General features: G+C 34.8%; 1 protein-coding gene across 10 annotated transcripts in view; it reads right to left on the bottom strand.

The window, feature by feature from the left end:
* Positions 1-16,855, bottom strand: part of LOC140445556 (bone morphogenetic protein receptor type-2-like) — an 872,505-nt gene that overhangs the window by 285,701 nt on the left and 569,949 nt on the right. For 4 of the 10 annotated variants that reach the window (XR_011951417.1, XR_011951415.1, XR_011951416.1 and 1 more), the window contains one exon: positions 56-329. The exons of 5 other annotated variants lie outside the window; for them this stretch is intronic. Coding sequence is in view for 1 of the 5 variants with exons in the window: in XM_072537665.1 (XP_072393766.1) it covers positions 3,815-3,853 (39 nt within the window). In the remaining 4 variants the exon portion in view is untranslated. Of the gene's footprint in view, positions 1-55; positions 3,854-16,855 lie in introns of those variants that run through there. One more of the 10 variants, XM_072537665.1, reaches the window with a different exon arrangement.

Here is a 16,855-nt window from a genome sequence, read left to right as displayed (position 1 = left end):
TGGCATAAAATAAGTTACTTTTGATGCTCATTTCATCAACACATAGCATACTTACATAATTTGTCTTCCACAAAAATTATTAACTTTCATTTTGAGAATTTCAAAAAATGTAGAATAGTAGAACCCAGCTACTATTTCTAATTCACTAATTTCTTTTAATAAAGTTTTTGTACTTGGCAAAAAAACTGTTTTCTCAATTTTGTTTTATAACATTCTCGACCTGTAAAGTACATAGCAGGACACTCACTTTTAAACTCTAAAGAATACTTACGACCTCTAGGAAGTTTGTACTGTTGTGAAATATGCATATTTATGAAATCTGCTGTCTCCTGCTGAGGACAAAACTTGTGAGTTAACAACATGTATACTGCAACAAACTTAAGTTTGGGAATATGACTCATACCTCACTTGCTAGTGTGGTAGTTTGAGAAGTATGTATCGCAGAGAGTGTTTGACTTGTTGATTGGATCGTGTTGGATATTTTTTAAATTTTTTTCTTAGGCTAGTGATTAGTATATTGGTAGCAGTAATTAGTCTATTAAGTCATTAAGTGTATCTATAGTGTGTTTAGTTCAGTTATTAATAATAGTTATTTAACAATATGGCTCCTAAAAAGATAGAACAAAATTAAACCATCATACTTTTGAAAAGATGCTTTTCAAATCATCTCGACCAAATTGCAGTTGTCGAAAAACCGAAGACATAGGAGCGTCCTATGAAAAGATATGATATTCGTTTAAAATGAATAGAATATTTAAAGCAGCTAATTCAATTTAGATCTGAGGGTAGAACCAAAATTTATACCGAACATATCACTAACAGATCAAAGTGGAAAAACTTTAAAGAAACCGATTTCTAAGGCTGATTATTGTTCATGCTGGAGAAGAGACAGGATTTGTAACTAACGCTGTATTAATTTTTAAATCATGTGCATTTTTATAATTAAAAAGTCAATTTTAATAACAATAACAGTAATGTAAGCCGTAATTACTATTAAAGTTTCATAATAAATCAAATTCTGTTGTTAAGAAAAATTTCGTAAAAAGCATTGTGAATGAAAGTAATAACGAGCCAAAGGTCATTCGGCAAAAAGTTTTTGATAAAGCAGGATTTAGTAAAAATAATATACAATGATTATTTTAATTCGACGAAAAATCCCTCTAAAATAATGTGTACGATAATTGTATGAAATTTATGCTTTCAGGATCAAAGAGTGGCGACTATCATAACGATATGAACCACCTTAAGTTTATGAAGTGGGCCAGAAGTCAGCTCTTACCTAACTTATCCAAAAATTCGATCCTGGTAGTTGATGATGCATCCTATCATAATGTGCTAATGGAAAAAAATGTGAAGTCTGCTAGCCGTCATGATATTATGGTAAAGTGCTTACAGGAAAAAGTATTCCTTTTAACAAACACTAACCAAACCGGAGTTATATAAAATTATACAAGTTCATAAACTACGTTTTCCATCTGGTTATGTATTAAATTATAAGTTTCAACAACATGGACTTAAAGTACTTCGCTTCTCTCCCTATCTTTCAGAGTTAAAGCCTATCGAAAAAATATGAGCTTTGGTAAAAGATAGAGTGGACAACTTACAATTTGTTGATAATGCTGGTTCATCCAAAGACAGCATTTCTGGGGATGAAGATAGTTATTCAAATTCAGGAATAGAGATCTTAGAATCATGCGAGAAATTATAACTAAGGCATTCTTGTTTAGACAAATATATTATTTAATTAATTAAATTAAACTACTTATTTTTTTGTATTGTTGATACCCTTCCTTTTTAATGATTAAAAATTATGAAAATAAAACTGAACAAATGCATTCTTCACTTTAATTGAATATACTTATGACAAATTATTTTAAATCTACCTGTTTCCGCCCGCCATTATTAGAAACAGTCCGCCTGCGCTAAATACTACGTCACATTCGCAAACTTAAATTTGTTGCACAAACAATATATTCAATTACCAATTCGAACGCACAACCTTGAAACGTCGTAATAAAACTAAAAAAGTTTTTATTATTAGTTCCATACATCTAAACTAAAATGCAACGTTGCTAATTTAGGCTATATGTTATAAAGCTATACTCAACTTGAACTATTTTTTCTTGTTTAATACATTCTCCAGTTACAGTGTGTACAAAATGGATTGTTAAGAATATTTTTTACTTTTTACCAATCATTTCAGTGAAAAACAAAAATGTGTAATTCAATGTTATCAAAGGTTACAGTTCTATAATTATTTCAATAATCTGGACTAAAAAGCCTTTTTGAAGCGAAGCTTCTATACTGGCGGTGTACAGTAAAACCTCCGTTAACCGAAATAATTGGGGGGGAGGCCGTTTCGGATAACAAGAATTTCGGTTAAAAATAACATTGTTTTTTATAATATTCTTGATCAAAGTATTGGTATTAAAAAATACTATGAGTTGATTTCGTAATGTTTTCTAATAAGTAAATCCAAAATAAAGTAATAAAATTAAGGAAAATGAACAAGTATAACATGCTTTTTTAAAGAAATCTGCTATTTTTTTGCGTTTTCGTTTGACAACGATGTTTCTCTCTCCCTCTATCGTTAATTTGCAGAACGTCATGAGTTTGCCTCATTCGATTGTTCGACGAAACGTAAAGCAATCTGAAAAGGACAAAACTTTATGTAATGACAACAAAAATTAAGAATCTAGTCGTGTTCCTAACTAATTAGGCCTACTGTATAAACTTCTTTCCTCTAAAGCATTAAAAATCTCGTCGACGGTCTTGTGCTGCCTGTTGCCTCTTGGGTCGTCATCTTCGTCATCTGATATGCTCAGGTTATCTTGATAAAGAACCATATCAATGATGTCCTGGTCGATTAAATCACGTTCTGAGTCGTCAGACTGCTAACCAGTCACGTATCTCTTCTTAGTTAATTTCGTCATGTCCCGGCAAATTTTTAATGAAAGGTTTAATTTCTTCTGTCGTTTTCTTACCATTTTCTTCTTCAGGATCGTCAATCAAAATCTTTGTTCCAGCATTTTTCCAAAGTTAAAGATTTGATCTTGGCCCACGACTCAGCTCACCAATAAAAATGTTTTATTGTTAAAGATTTGAGAATTTCGGGAACACTTTTGGATAAATTTGTCTCCTGTAATAACAGATGTCTTAAGAATGCTTCTCTATAATGTCTCTTGAATGTCTCTATGACTCCCTGGTCTAACGGCTGGATTAAGCTTGTGACATTCGGTGGCAAAAATCTGACAATTGTCACCATTTTTTAGATTTTGAGGGTGAGGGAGCATTGTCAACAAGCAACAATGCTTTGATGAGAAGGTTTTTTGATTTTAAAAAGGATTTTACACTTGAGACTAATTCATTTTCAAACCATTCTAAAAAAAAAGTGGTCGACATCCATTAACTTTTTTGGCTTCTATACCTTAAAATGCCTTTTTGGAAATATTTTTTAGAGCTCTTGGTTTTTGTGATTTCCCAACACACATAGACATCAGTTGGTGAGTGAAATTAACGGAATTGTTTACGTTTTGCGAAAACATTTACTTTTTATTGACGAAATTATTGAAACTGTCAGCCGTTTCGGTTAACCGATGTTTCGGTTAAAAAGGTTTCGGTTAAGGGAGGTTTTACTGTATTTCTGTATAGTAAAATGCTGAGGCGAGCGTCATTCTATATAGTAAAATGCTGAGGCGAGGTCACGGAAGAAGCCTCACGGGACGGCGTCACGAAAGAACGGTCTTCACATCGATTCACTAATCTCCATCAATTCGTTGCTACTCATCATATATTTATTCTAAGCAAGTTTAAATTATAAACTGCGTAACGAATAATTAACACAATAAAAGACCTTAAAAGAAAAGTAAAAAATTAAAAGAATATTGTCAATAAAAGACGTAATAAAACAAACACAAAAATAAAAGTTTGATACCAGAATTAGATTCGTAACGATTGTCGAATGGTTAAAATTTAAAAGTCATGAATGACATCCAATTAATAACAATATTGAATTATCTTTTTAAATGTTTATGACACTTCTCATTTTAAAATAATTTCATATAAATACAATTATCATTTTTAAATATTTTATTTAGTTTATATAATAATTAAATGAAATCGTAGGCTTCCACGGCCAGAGTCAGAATTATAGTTTATTCGTCTTCCGGGTTTGGACCGTGTCATTTGTGAGTGACCCAAAAGTGGGTTCATCTCGACGTTTCGCTACAATTGTATGTAGCTTCTTCAGGAGAACAAAAAGAAAAAGAAACAAAAGATAGGAAGATGGGTAGTTAGCAACGGTAACTCAGTTACTCAACGCAACCAGAGGCGAATACTAACTACCAAGATGGGCATTATGTCACAGTAACTCAACTACTCAACGTAGCCAGAGGTGAAAACCAAATGCCAGGACAGGGATTCACGTCCAACAGCTCAGAACACTAACGCGTCGAGAGGCAGGGAGTGAATCCGACGATTACTCCGCTACCGCTCTATTTATAGTCGCGGTGACCTGTCGTGTCGGGACGTATCGGCACACTTCGTGGCGCGGGACCTTGTCGCCAACGGTTACTCCAAGTCCACAATTCAAAATATTACACACCGACATCTACATCCCCCTTTACACCCTAGGACGACAAATTCAGAATCTTCGGGTAATACTCCTGTGGCTTTTCTTCCGTATATTCGAAGTGTCACTGATAGGATTGGCAAAATTCTTCGCAAGGAAGGTATCAGGACTACTTTTCGACCACCCAAGAAAATCTCACAATATCTACCCTCTCCTAAGGACCCATTACCGCCCCTATCTTCCTGTGGTGTCTATTCTATTCCTTGTTCATGTGGACAAGTGTATATTGGCGAAACTGGTCGTTCCGTCAAAACTCGGATTCAAGAGCATCAAAGATGCATTCGATCAGGTCTTTTCTCCCATTCTGCAGTTGCAGAACACTGCCAAGAAACCGGTCATTCCATATTGTTCGAAAAAACTCATATTATTTCTAAGAGCCCCTTCTTTTATTCCAGGAAAATCCGCGAATCTCTAGAGATCCGAAAAAATCCACATAATATCAATCGAGAGGAAGGATACTACTTGTCTCCCATCTGGAATCCCAGTCTAGAGCCGCCGTCCGGTCCCGCTACCACGATGCAGCCACATGATTGGCCAGCGCGCGCTTCTTGACGTTCGCGCCACGAAGTGTGCCGATACGTCCCGACACGACAGGTCACCGCGACTATAAATAGAGCGGTAGCGGAGTAATCGTCGAATTCACTCCCTGCCTCTCGACGCGTTAGTGTTCTGAGCTGTTGGACGTGAATCCCTGTCCTGGCATTTGGTTTTCACCTCTGGCTACGTTGAGTAGTTGAGTTACTGTGACCAAATGCCCATCTTGGTAGTTAGTATTCGCCTCTGGTTGCGTTGAGTAACTGAGTTACCGTTGCTAACTACCCATCTTCCTGTCTTTTGTTTCTTTTTCTTTTTGTTCTCCTGAAGAAGCTACATACAATTGTAGCGAAACGTCGAGATGAACCCACTTTTGGGTCACTCACAAATGACACGGTCCAAACCCGGAAGACGAATAAACTATAATTAATAATTAAATTTACTACCAAATAATGATATTTATTTATATTTTATTACTAATTTAATATTTCGTCTAAATTTAACGTCTGTCAGAAGTAAACAACGTATGCTTTGTTAATAGCAGGTGGCGTTAGGAGCTAACATAATAATTTATTGAATTATTTTAATATATGTAATATAATAAAATTTGTATAAAATATAAATATAATAAATAAATAATAAAATTATTTTATCCAATTTTAAAATTACAGAAAACAGTATGAAACTTCGCGCTAACATACTGTACTGGCTACTGTACCATGTATTAAAGTGCGACAAAAAACTTATTAGTACAACATTTTAAGTTGAATTTTCATAAGTATACATTCGAAGAGATTTGTAAAGCAGCACATATTAAATACGGCATTTTACGAAATAGCCGTTACAGTAAACATTTGGAAGAGTCCATTTACGTCACGAGAAGAGCTGTTATATAATATTGTGTAAACTTTTATTTTACACACTACATAAATTTTATTGAAATCATATAAAATTAATATATAAATAATAAAATTACTTTATTCAATTTTAAAAATATTATTTCAATTGTAAAAATACAGAAAACATAGTATGAAGCTTCGCGCTAGTCTAAAGTACAGCCTACTGTATTTATGTATATTAACAAAACGAAAATTTTAAAACAATTATTCATGAAGACAATTAAAATTTTAAAAAAGTGGTCAAACAGATCACATTGACATTTTATTAAGCTTAAAATGAGATGATTTGTCCCCACTGATCTTATTTTCTTATATATAAAATTGCATTCTGCATTAAAAGTTAAAATACGTTTTCCCATCTTTGATTGAATTCAATTGTTATTTGATAATTCTTACAAAAGTATTCTAAAGTTAAATACAGTTTTATATTGTTTTGACATAAAATAACAGAAATATAATTCGAGATTAAATCAAAATAATTTCAAATTGCTAATTTAAATTTATTTGCACTCTATAATATACTTTTAATGCGCTTTAGATGTAAAAATAATAGCAGTAAGTACAGCTATATTGTAGAAAAAAAACGCTATAAGATACTTACAGCCTTATGATCTTTTAAATCGATAGCATATTAAAAGTATAGAATGGAGAATAAAAACAGTTATATAATACATACATATACATATGTATATATATATATATATATATATATATATATATATATATATATATATATATACAGGGTGGTCCTTAAGTAATTGTACAAAAAGAAACACTAGATTCTACACAAATATTTCGGTATTGCTTTAATAAAATGTTGATATTAAGAAAGATACAGGGTGTTAAAGTGCAAATTTAAAATTTTATTTTTCTCTATAACTTTCATGTTTGTAAACATTTATGCATACAAATTTACAACTGTATGGTACTTTTAAATATGAGAAATTATAATTTGATGCACACTTTAATGTAGCTGATAGAGAGCGCCACATATGCCACGTATGTGGCATAAATTTGCACTTAACTTTTTTGCTCTTTGTGTTACCTGTATTTGTGACAAAAAATATTAAAGATACATTATTTTAACAAAAAAAGGTATATCTGTTAATAACTTCAAAACTCAACAGTTTTCTAGATAATCGCATTTTCCAAATCAGCTGCATAATTCTGATTTAAGGCAATTACTCCAGGCAACGAAGGAAAAATAGACAAAAATATTAATAAATCTAAATTTTGGTATAAAATACCTTTAACTAAAGTTAATAGTTAACGAAATATTAAATAATATAAATATATTAAAAAAAAACAGAATAATAGGATTTTACATCAAACATTTTACGTTTTATGTTAAATTAAAGTCATAATCAAAACATTTTGTTTACAAACCAAATTAAGAAATAGTTAAACTAATTAACATAACTGTTAATAAATTAGTGCAAGTTTTGAGCATTTCAGGTTTATTATAAAATTTTAAACAATAGCGATACACATGTATATATTTTAATAATTGTCTTTGCTGCTAGATACTCGATAGCTCGTAGTGGACTGTATCTTTTTTCGGTGCGTGGCGAGCGAACCGCACTCTTTGTCCCGCCGTCTAGAATTCGGAACAGGTCCGGTTTTAGCATTAACATAGAGTCCCGGCCTTGATGCACTGTAGGGGTTCGAAAGAAAATAAACTAATTCGGCAAGACACAAATTTTGGTCACGGAACGTTTCAATTCACTGGTAGAAGTCCTCACAGTGACGGCACGAATAACTTGATCATCACCAGTATGTAGTTGGGAAATTCGTCCTAATTTCCATTTTAGTGGTGGGATTTCCTCTTCTTTAATGAGGACCATAGCGCCAAGTTAATTAATTGTGGAAAATTGGTCTTGCACTTGATACGGGCTTGTAAAGAGGATACATATTCCTTGGACCACCTAGTCCAAAAATGCTGCACCATTGACTGTAGTCGTTGAAATCTTGAGAGTCGGTTTTCGGCCATATCAAGTAACTGGCTATCAGGTGACGCCATCAGGTTGTCTCCAATCAGTAAGTGTGCGGGTGTAAGAGGAGTTAGGTCATTGTGATCATGTGAAAGAGGACAAAGAGCAAGAGGATTAAGGCAGGCCTCTATCTGACACAATACTGTAATTCCAGACTCCCAAAGACCCCCAAGATGGGGAGATTTGGGAGGTATAATCTTCCACTGAATACCATCTTGTGACAAACCATTTGCGACGCTATTTGCACGAGAAGAAAGAAATGTGATTAATTCGTTATTAGCTCCTACAAATGTAGTCGCATTGTCAGAATGTATTTCATTGCATTTACCACGTCTCGAAGTGAAACGAGGTAGACATGCTAGGAAGCACTGTGAGATCGCTGACTACCTCTAAGTGGATAGCCTTAGTGGCGAAACACACGAAAAGTGAAACGTAAGCCTTAGTTGTTTTGAAATTTCTACCCTTTCGATCACGTAGTAGGAATGGGCCAGCATAGTCTAATCCAGTTATCGAAAAAGGTCGAGAGGGAGTGACACAGAGGCCAAAATCTCTCTCTCAGAGCTGATAAGAGAGCTTGTGGTCCGGTATGTAACAGTCTAATGTGTTCAGAACGTGCTATGATAGTTGTAAGGTGACATTTTGAAGGGAGAATAATTGGGTGTCTTTTACCAAAATCAAAATTGGAATGTTGTAGTCGACCTCCAACACGTATTACCTTGTGTGTGGTGTCGAAGAAGGGATGCAGAGATAATAGTTTGCTTCTTCTGTTAAGAGGTTTAGAAGAAGATAACTGGTGATAATCTTCAGATAAATGGTACTGCTGCATAGTACAAATCAAAAAGAAAAGCGCTTGATTCTGTTCAACGGCAGTTAGAGAACCCATCTGTCTAGAGGAGCTCTCAGGAATTCTAAGATTGCTCATATACCTTAAAACATAAGCGAAGATACGCTGTAATTTCAAAAATGAAGAATGTTTATTGATTAACTCAATAATATGGTGGTCGAATGTGTTGACAGTGTTAATAAAGGAACAACTTGTGTTTCGAAATTCTGGAAGGTTTTCTGTAAGAATCATAGTAGATTGTTGCGTATTGTTTGTTGGCCACTGACATTCAGTTTAAACTAACCAAGAAGGTCCATGAAACCAGAAATTAGAGGAAGCTAAATTAGAAGGTGTCATCGCGCGTGTTAGTAAATCTGCAGGATTATCCTTAGTATTTACATAATACCATGAAGTGACATTCGACAGTTACTGAATGTTTGCTACTCTGTTGGCGACAAAGGTCTTTAGTATGTGTGGGGATGAATTGATCCATGATAGGCATATTGTGGAATCAATCCAGTAGTAAATGTTTTCGAAGTCAAAATCACAAGAAGTTACTTCGTCAACAAGTTGTGCTAGTAAAACAGCGCCAGAAAGCTCCAAACATGGAATAGTTTAAGTTTTGAGGGGAGCGACGCGTGTTTTGGCACAGTACAAGTTTAAAGTAAAATTTCCCAATGTATCACAGCAACTTATGTATATTGATGCACCTTAAGCGTGCTGCAAAGCATCGCAGAACCCGTGCAATTGTACTGAGGTTTAAGAATTTGCCTTTTTGTAATTCTGAGAGGATGAGTTGAACCATTAATCGAGTATTGTAGGCAATCAACATTGGGGTTCCAAAGTAAACCAAGTGTTTTGGTTTGGTCACCTTCACCAATGTGCAAAGGGATTTGGCTGACATTGAATAATGAGGTTGGATCATTTAAGATCCATTTTCTCAATGGAAATCCGTAACTTAAAAGGGGACTAGTGATTTGTTCCTTAATTTGTATAATTTACAGTTTCTGCACCTGTTAGGAGATCGTCAACATAAAAATCGTGTAGAATGATATTAGAGATTTTAGGAAACCTATTCATGTTTCTATGAGCGACCTCTTGAAGTGATCTAATGGCAAAAAAATAGAAGCTAATCCGTATGTCACAGTGTTTAGTGGGTACATTAGAATGTTATAATTAGCGTTGAAACGCCATATTAATCTTTTGCAGGTTGCGTTGTGATTCTTGTACCAGTACCTGACGATACATTTTTGCTTCGTCCGCGCTCAACACGTAGTTGTGTTGTCTAAAGCGCAGTAATATGTAGAATAAGTTGTCTTGAACGTTTGGACCGACCAAAATAAGGTCGTTAAGTGAAACACCGGTCGAGCTTTTAACTGAACCATCAAAAACGACACGAAGTTTTGAAGTAGTGGATTCAGCCTTAAACACAAAATGAGGTGGAAGAAAGAAATCATTTCTGTCATTTTGATCTTCAGCCAAATACATGTGCCCAAGATCAATGTATTCCTTGATAAACTGATGATATTGAAATCGCACATCATCGTTTTTAAGTAATTTATACTCCAATGCCAAAAATCTGTTAGTTGATGCAGTTTTGGAGTCTCCAAGCTCAGAAATTGATTTTTTGAGTGGAATTGTGACGATAAAACGTCAATCTGCGTCTTGAGTTACATTTTCTTTGAAATGTTCCTCACAGTAATTTTCTTCATCAGAAAAAAATTCAGTTTTTGGATACTCTTCTATTTCCCAAAATTTGGATAGTTGGGTGTCCAAGTTGTTTGTTGCAGAACAGTGCAAACTTGTATATGTATTGTTTTTGGTGTGTATAGGTCCAGTATCAACCAACCTAACTTGGTTTTTTGTAATATGGGTCGATTATGTCCCACTTTGATTTGCCCTATGCTTATTAGATCCCAAAATATATCTGCACCTATCAGTAAGTCAATAGGAGCAGGTTTGTTAAACTCAGAATCAGCCAAAGTAATATTTTCTGGAATGTTTAGTTTGTCATTACTAATGGGCAAGGATGGCAAGTTATCAGTAATTCGAGTTAAGGCAACGCAAGTTATACGTCTTTGAAAATTGTTGATGTTGGATTTGAACAGTAAAGAAATGGAGTATGTAACCTTAGTTTGTAGTTGATTTATTCCGGATATGGAACTATCAATTTGAATTTTAGGCAATTGTAGAATATTGGCAAGTTTGTCAGAAATGAAATTTATTTGGCTTCCACCATCAAGAAGCACTCTACACTGATATGTATTGTTGAAGTTGTCAAACACTGTAATACAAGCAGTTGAAATGAGTGTCTGATGTGGTGTGGAAATACTAGATGTCCAGCTGAAAATTTCATTCGAAGTGCTGAGGATAGATCCAGTATCGTTTTTTGAACTGCTCTGAGTAGCTTGGATCTGCTCCCTTTCATTCTCTTGAAAGTGAAGCAAAGTGTGATGTAAATTACGGTGCAGTAACCCCGGAGGTCAGCAATCCCAATTAACAGTTTTGTCAGCATTTAATTTTTATATAAAAGAAATACGATTGTAATTAAATTCAGCTATTTTCGATCAATTAAGCAGTGCAGTATAGTTGTAAAAGTTATTAAAGGGTCTTTTTAAAAAGTACCTTCGTGAGTTAAAACCTTTAAGTGGCACAGTGCAGTACGATAGTAGAAGAGTCCACAGAAGATCCTCGTCGTTCTTAAACGTTTACCCGCTACGAACCGGCCAACTTTTAGGGAAAACTACAGCCGTTCAACCCCAGAAGTCTACAAAAACCCAGTGTTGAAGTATAGAAATCAATTTATATGACGAAAGACGATAACAAGAAAGCGAAAAAAGAAAAGAAACCAGTTCTCTCGAAAAGAAATGCACCCAAGCATCATCATTTATCTGTAAGCAAATTTAATCTTTTTTTTTAATTTTAATTTAATTGCTTCACAAGCTTCATCTCTTAGAATTAGTAATTATCTTTCAACTATTAGTGAATAGATTATCGAACCTGGTGCTGCTTCTATTTCGCAAAATAACTCAGCTGCTCAATTTAGTTTAAAAACAAACATTAGTTCTATAAGTAATACTTTAAATACTTAGATATACCATCTATAATTATTACCCCCGCTAGTCAATTAAATACTATGGCCGTGGCACCCGCTCCCGCTCTTGTTTTCGATGTCAATAAAGATCTTTCCATAGTACCTGATTACGATGGTAACCCTAATGAACTTCACAACTTCATTGAAGTTACTACAATGCTTCTTAATCATTTCTGGGATCATAATAATCTCGACAACTTTCAAAATCACATGATAACTCAAGGTGTAATAAACAAAATTAAAGGAAAAGCTCGAGAAGTCATTTCCGTATATGGATGTAACGATTGGTCCACAATAAGGACCACACCAATTCAAAATTTTGCCGATCAACGTAATGAAAATTCACTTACACGAGATATGGTAAATTTAAAGCAAGGACCCAATGAAACTTCTCAACAATTTCACGAGAAATATATATCACTTTTGAACACAATTTCTAATCACATCTAACTACATACCGATAACGCAGATGTAAGGAAGAGCAAAAAGGAATTCTTTCAACAACAGGCCCTAACTACATTCTTAGCAGGATTACGAGAACCAATGGGATAAGCCATACGATCAATGATGCCTACAAATCTTGCTTTCGCTCTTCAATTCATCCATGAAGAAAACAATATTAGATATTTGCAGAAAACAACCAATTTGCCAAATAAGATTTCTACACACACACAATCCCAAAGACAGCCGCAGTTCACAACACCACCACAATGGCAACAACCCAGGCCACAGTTACATCAACCATTTTTCGGAAGTAATCCAGCACCGATTCCAACCACCAAGACAACAATTCATGGCAAACACACAACCTCCAAAATCTAACCCATGAGCAAGCAGACCACCACAACAGTACAAACCAACACCGATGTTTATAAGTACACGCCAAACGGGACATAACAGAGGTTCAATCTTCAGAAACTTTAGGCCACAGCCACAACAACCACACACGCCAAAGTTCACCGTAGAAGAGCTGTTCAATATTGAGAACAGGCATATTACTATCCAAATCAGGAAGCATATTCAGATGACTACCACGTAGAAGATTACCAAAATGTCCAATACGAAGAAGAAGAAGATGTAAATTTTCCAAAACTCCAGGAGGAAAACGAAGAAACGTAATCGAACTCAATTCCTATTCAGACAAAAAAGAACTTCCAGATATCGAAATTAAAAATCCCCCCTTAAATTTCTGCTTGATACAGGGGCAACCAAATCATTTCTTAACTCCGAAATTGCATCCAAATTTTATAAAAAATTTATCAAACATGAACCGTTTGTAGTCAGTTCAATATTTCAAAACCATTCACAGGAATATTGTGCTGAAATTCCAATCTTTCCAGAATTTAACTCTAATATTAATTTAAAATTCTACCTTTTTAAATTCCATAAAACATTTGATGGTCTTATCGGCCTCGATAACTTAAAACTTCTACAAGCACATCTTAATTTACCAGCATCCACACTAACTACAGCACACTCAGTTCTCCCTATCTTTTATTATGAAACCAATAAAACACAATTTTATACAATTCAATTAGAACCCAGAACAATCACACAAGTACGACTTTCAGTAAAACAAACAAAAGGCACCATACTTATACCAAAACAAGAAATACAAGGGGCAATTCTAAGAGAAACTCTCAGTGAAGACTGCAATCAACTAGCCTGGACCGAAATGATCAACAACACTGATGAAGCTATTCAAGTAGCACTCACCGATCCTGTTAGAAGCAATCCAATAGATCTTCATGAATATCACCTGTACACTTCGGACATCATTCCTATGGAAATAGAAACAATAATATTACATATATTACAATATATTACAATAATAATACAAATCAAATTAAACACCACATACGAACAACGGATGAAGTCCCAGTTTTCACAAAATCATACCGATATCCACACGTACATCGAGAAGAGGTTCAAAAACAGATAACACCAAGGCATCTTCAGACCAAGTCAGTCACCCTGGTCATCTCCAATTTGGGTCGTACCAAAAAACCAGACGCCTCTGGAAAAATTAAATGGAGAATCGTAGTCGATTACAGAAAGATAAATTAGAAGACTATAGACGATGGGTATCCAATCCCAAATATCACGGACATCCTTGATAAACTCGGACGCTGTCAATACTTTTCCACCCTCGATCTAGCCAGTAGATTTCACCAAATAGAAATGGCAGAGAAAGATATACAGAAAACAGCATTTAACGTGGAAAATGGCCATTATGAATACCTTAGAATGCCTTTTGGTTTGAAGAATGCACCTTCTACATTTCAGAGAATAATGGACAATGTGCTTAAAGGACTCATAGGAGAAATTTGCTTAGTATACATGGACGACGTATACTCAAGATATCATCGTATACTCAACCTCACTTCAGGAACACATGGTAAACCTTAAGAAAATCTTCGAAAGACTACGAGAAACTAGGTTCAAGATACAGATAGATAAATGCAAATTTTTAAACAAAGAAGTTGAATTTTTGGGTCACGTCGTAACTCCCGAAGGAATAAAACCAAATCCAAGCAAAATTAAAGCCATCATAAACTATCCCATACCAAAGACTACCAAGGAGATTAGAGGATTTCTCGGACTACTTGGATATTACAGAAAGTTCATTAAGGATTTCACAAAAATAACAAAACCGCTGACCTCATGTTTGAAGAAAGATGCCAAGATAGAACAAACCGAACAATTCCTCAATTCCTGTATTAAAATCTGCAAGAACCTGTTAACCAATGAACCACTTCTACAATATCCGGATTTTACGAAGCCTTTCAATCTCACCACAGATGCAAGCAACTTTGCTATAGGTGCTATCCTGTCACAGGGTCCTGTAGGACAAGACAAACCCATTGCATATGCATCACAAGAACACTGAACAAGACAGAGTTTAAATATTCCACGATCGAAAAGGAAATGCTTGCAATCGTATGGGCTACTAAATATTTTCGACCTTATTTATTTGGAAGGAAGTTTAAAATTCTCTCCGATCACCGACCACTTCAATGGCTATTCTCTTTAAAAGATCCGAACTCGAAACTCGTTAGATGGAGACTAAAACTTGAAGAATTCGATTATGAAGTCATATACAAAAAAGGAAAATCCAATACAAACGCTGATGCATTATCTCGTGTCGAAATCCACACTAAAGAAGTAAGTACCATTGACGAACACGTAGAAGAAATAATCAGTCTATTATCCAGAAAAGAAGATGACAACATCAACCATCCAAACTCAGTATGGGATCCAGATGAAGAAGATCCTATGGTTAACTTGGACAAAATTATCAAAGAAAAACAAACATCCGGCTTAACTGCAGAAGTAATGAAAGTAATAGACGAACTTCTACAAGAAGAAAACGAAAACATTGAAAGTCAGCCAACAAAATCGCTATACCAACAAGACAACAACACAGATGGTACCCAGCATTCTACAGAGGAAAACCCAATACTCGGAATTCCAATCAGCGAAAGACATTGAACTGTTACAACAACCAAATCATATTCAAATTGGTAAATTACAATCCTGCAAAACCTATAACAGAACAGTGCTTCCTAACAAAGAAAAGAATGCACATCCAACTAGATAAAAACGACCTAAAAAACGATATTTTTAACTTCTTTAAGAACTACGTCGACACAAAAAAGAAATACGCCATCCTATTCGAAACAGAGGAACTCTACCAGTCTGTCTGTAACATACTTCGAGAAACATTCAAGAATTCTGCATTTGATCTTGTAAAATGCAACAATCTCCTAGAAGATATAAGCAGTCCATAAAGACAGAAAACCATTGTACAAGACTATTACCAAGGAAAAACAAATCATAGAGAAATTAATGAAACAGAAATTCAAATCAGACGGCACTATTATTGGCCAACGTTGAAAAAGGATATAAAAGAACATATTAATCTCTGCGATACTTGTCAAACGAACAAATACGACAGAAATCCCGAAAGCCCGAAGTTTATGTTAACCCCAACACCAACGAAATCACTGGAAATTGTTCACATAGACACATTTCAAACAGCAGGACAAAAATTCCTTACCATCATCGACGCATTTTCAAAATACGGTCAAGCGTACCCAATAGAAGGATCAAACGCGATCAACATCTTAAACGCATTCCTGCTATTCATCACCCACCATGGACTACCACATATATAAATTCAGTTCCATAGTGGAACTGAATTTAAAAATGGACTTGTTCAAGAATTTGTGGACACTCACAAGATCTTAATCTACTACACAACACCTGATAACCCGCAATCCAATGGAATGGATCACTCCACAATCATCGAGCATCTTCGAATATTAAAAGACAAAAAGAAAACACTTAACATAAAAGACCAGATGCTATACGCCATTATGGCATACAACAACTCTATCCACGCAGCTACTAAACAGAAGCCCATCAACGTCCTTAATGGTCACATAGATGCTCAAGATCCATTCGACATTGACATTAATAGAGCACTCATAAATAATTACACACAGGAGCACAGATTGAAAATAAAAGAGATGTATAAAGAAATAAATAAGAAATTGCAAGAGAGCAAACAGAAAAACATTGAAAAGATAAACGAAAAACGATACTCACCGATAACATATAAACCAAGCACGAAAATCTACACTCGAAAAACAGTAAAACGAAACAAACTGCTCCCCAGATTTTCATCCAAAATAGTCAAAAACAACAATCCTGTTACTGTTGATACCCAAGATACTACGGTTCATAAGAAAAATATTAAACATCAACCACCAATAAAAACTAACCGCAAAAATACTTTACCGATGTATCTCAGTAACAGCCCAAGAAGTGAAAATCCAGGACTTTCGAGACAATCCAGGGATCCTCCCAGTTAAGCTTGGA

Source organism: Diabrotica undecimpunctata, chromosome 7 (genome assembly GCF_040954645.1).
Source record: "Diabrotica undecimpunctata isolate CICGRU chromosome 7, icDiaUnde3, whole genome shotgun sequence".
Classification (NCBI taxonomy): domain Eukaryota; kingdom Metazoa; phylum Arthropoda; class Insecta; order Coleoptera; family Chrysomelidae; genus Diabrotica; species Diabrotica undecimpunctata.
The sequence above is the reverse complement of the archived record's forward strand: the minus strand, read 5'-3'. Positions and strand labels throughout refer to the sequence as shown.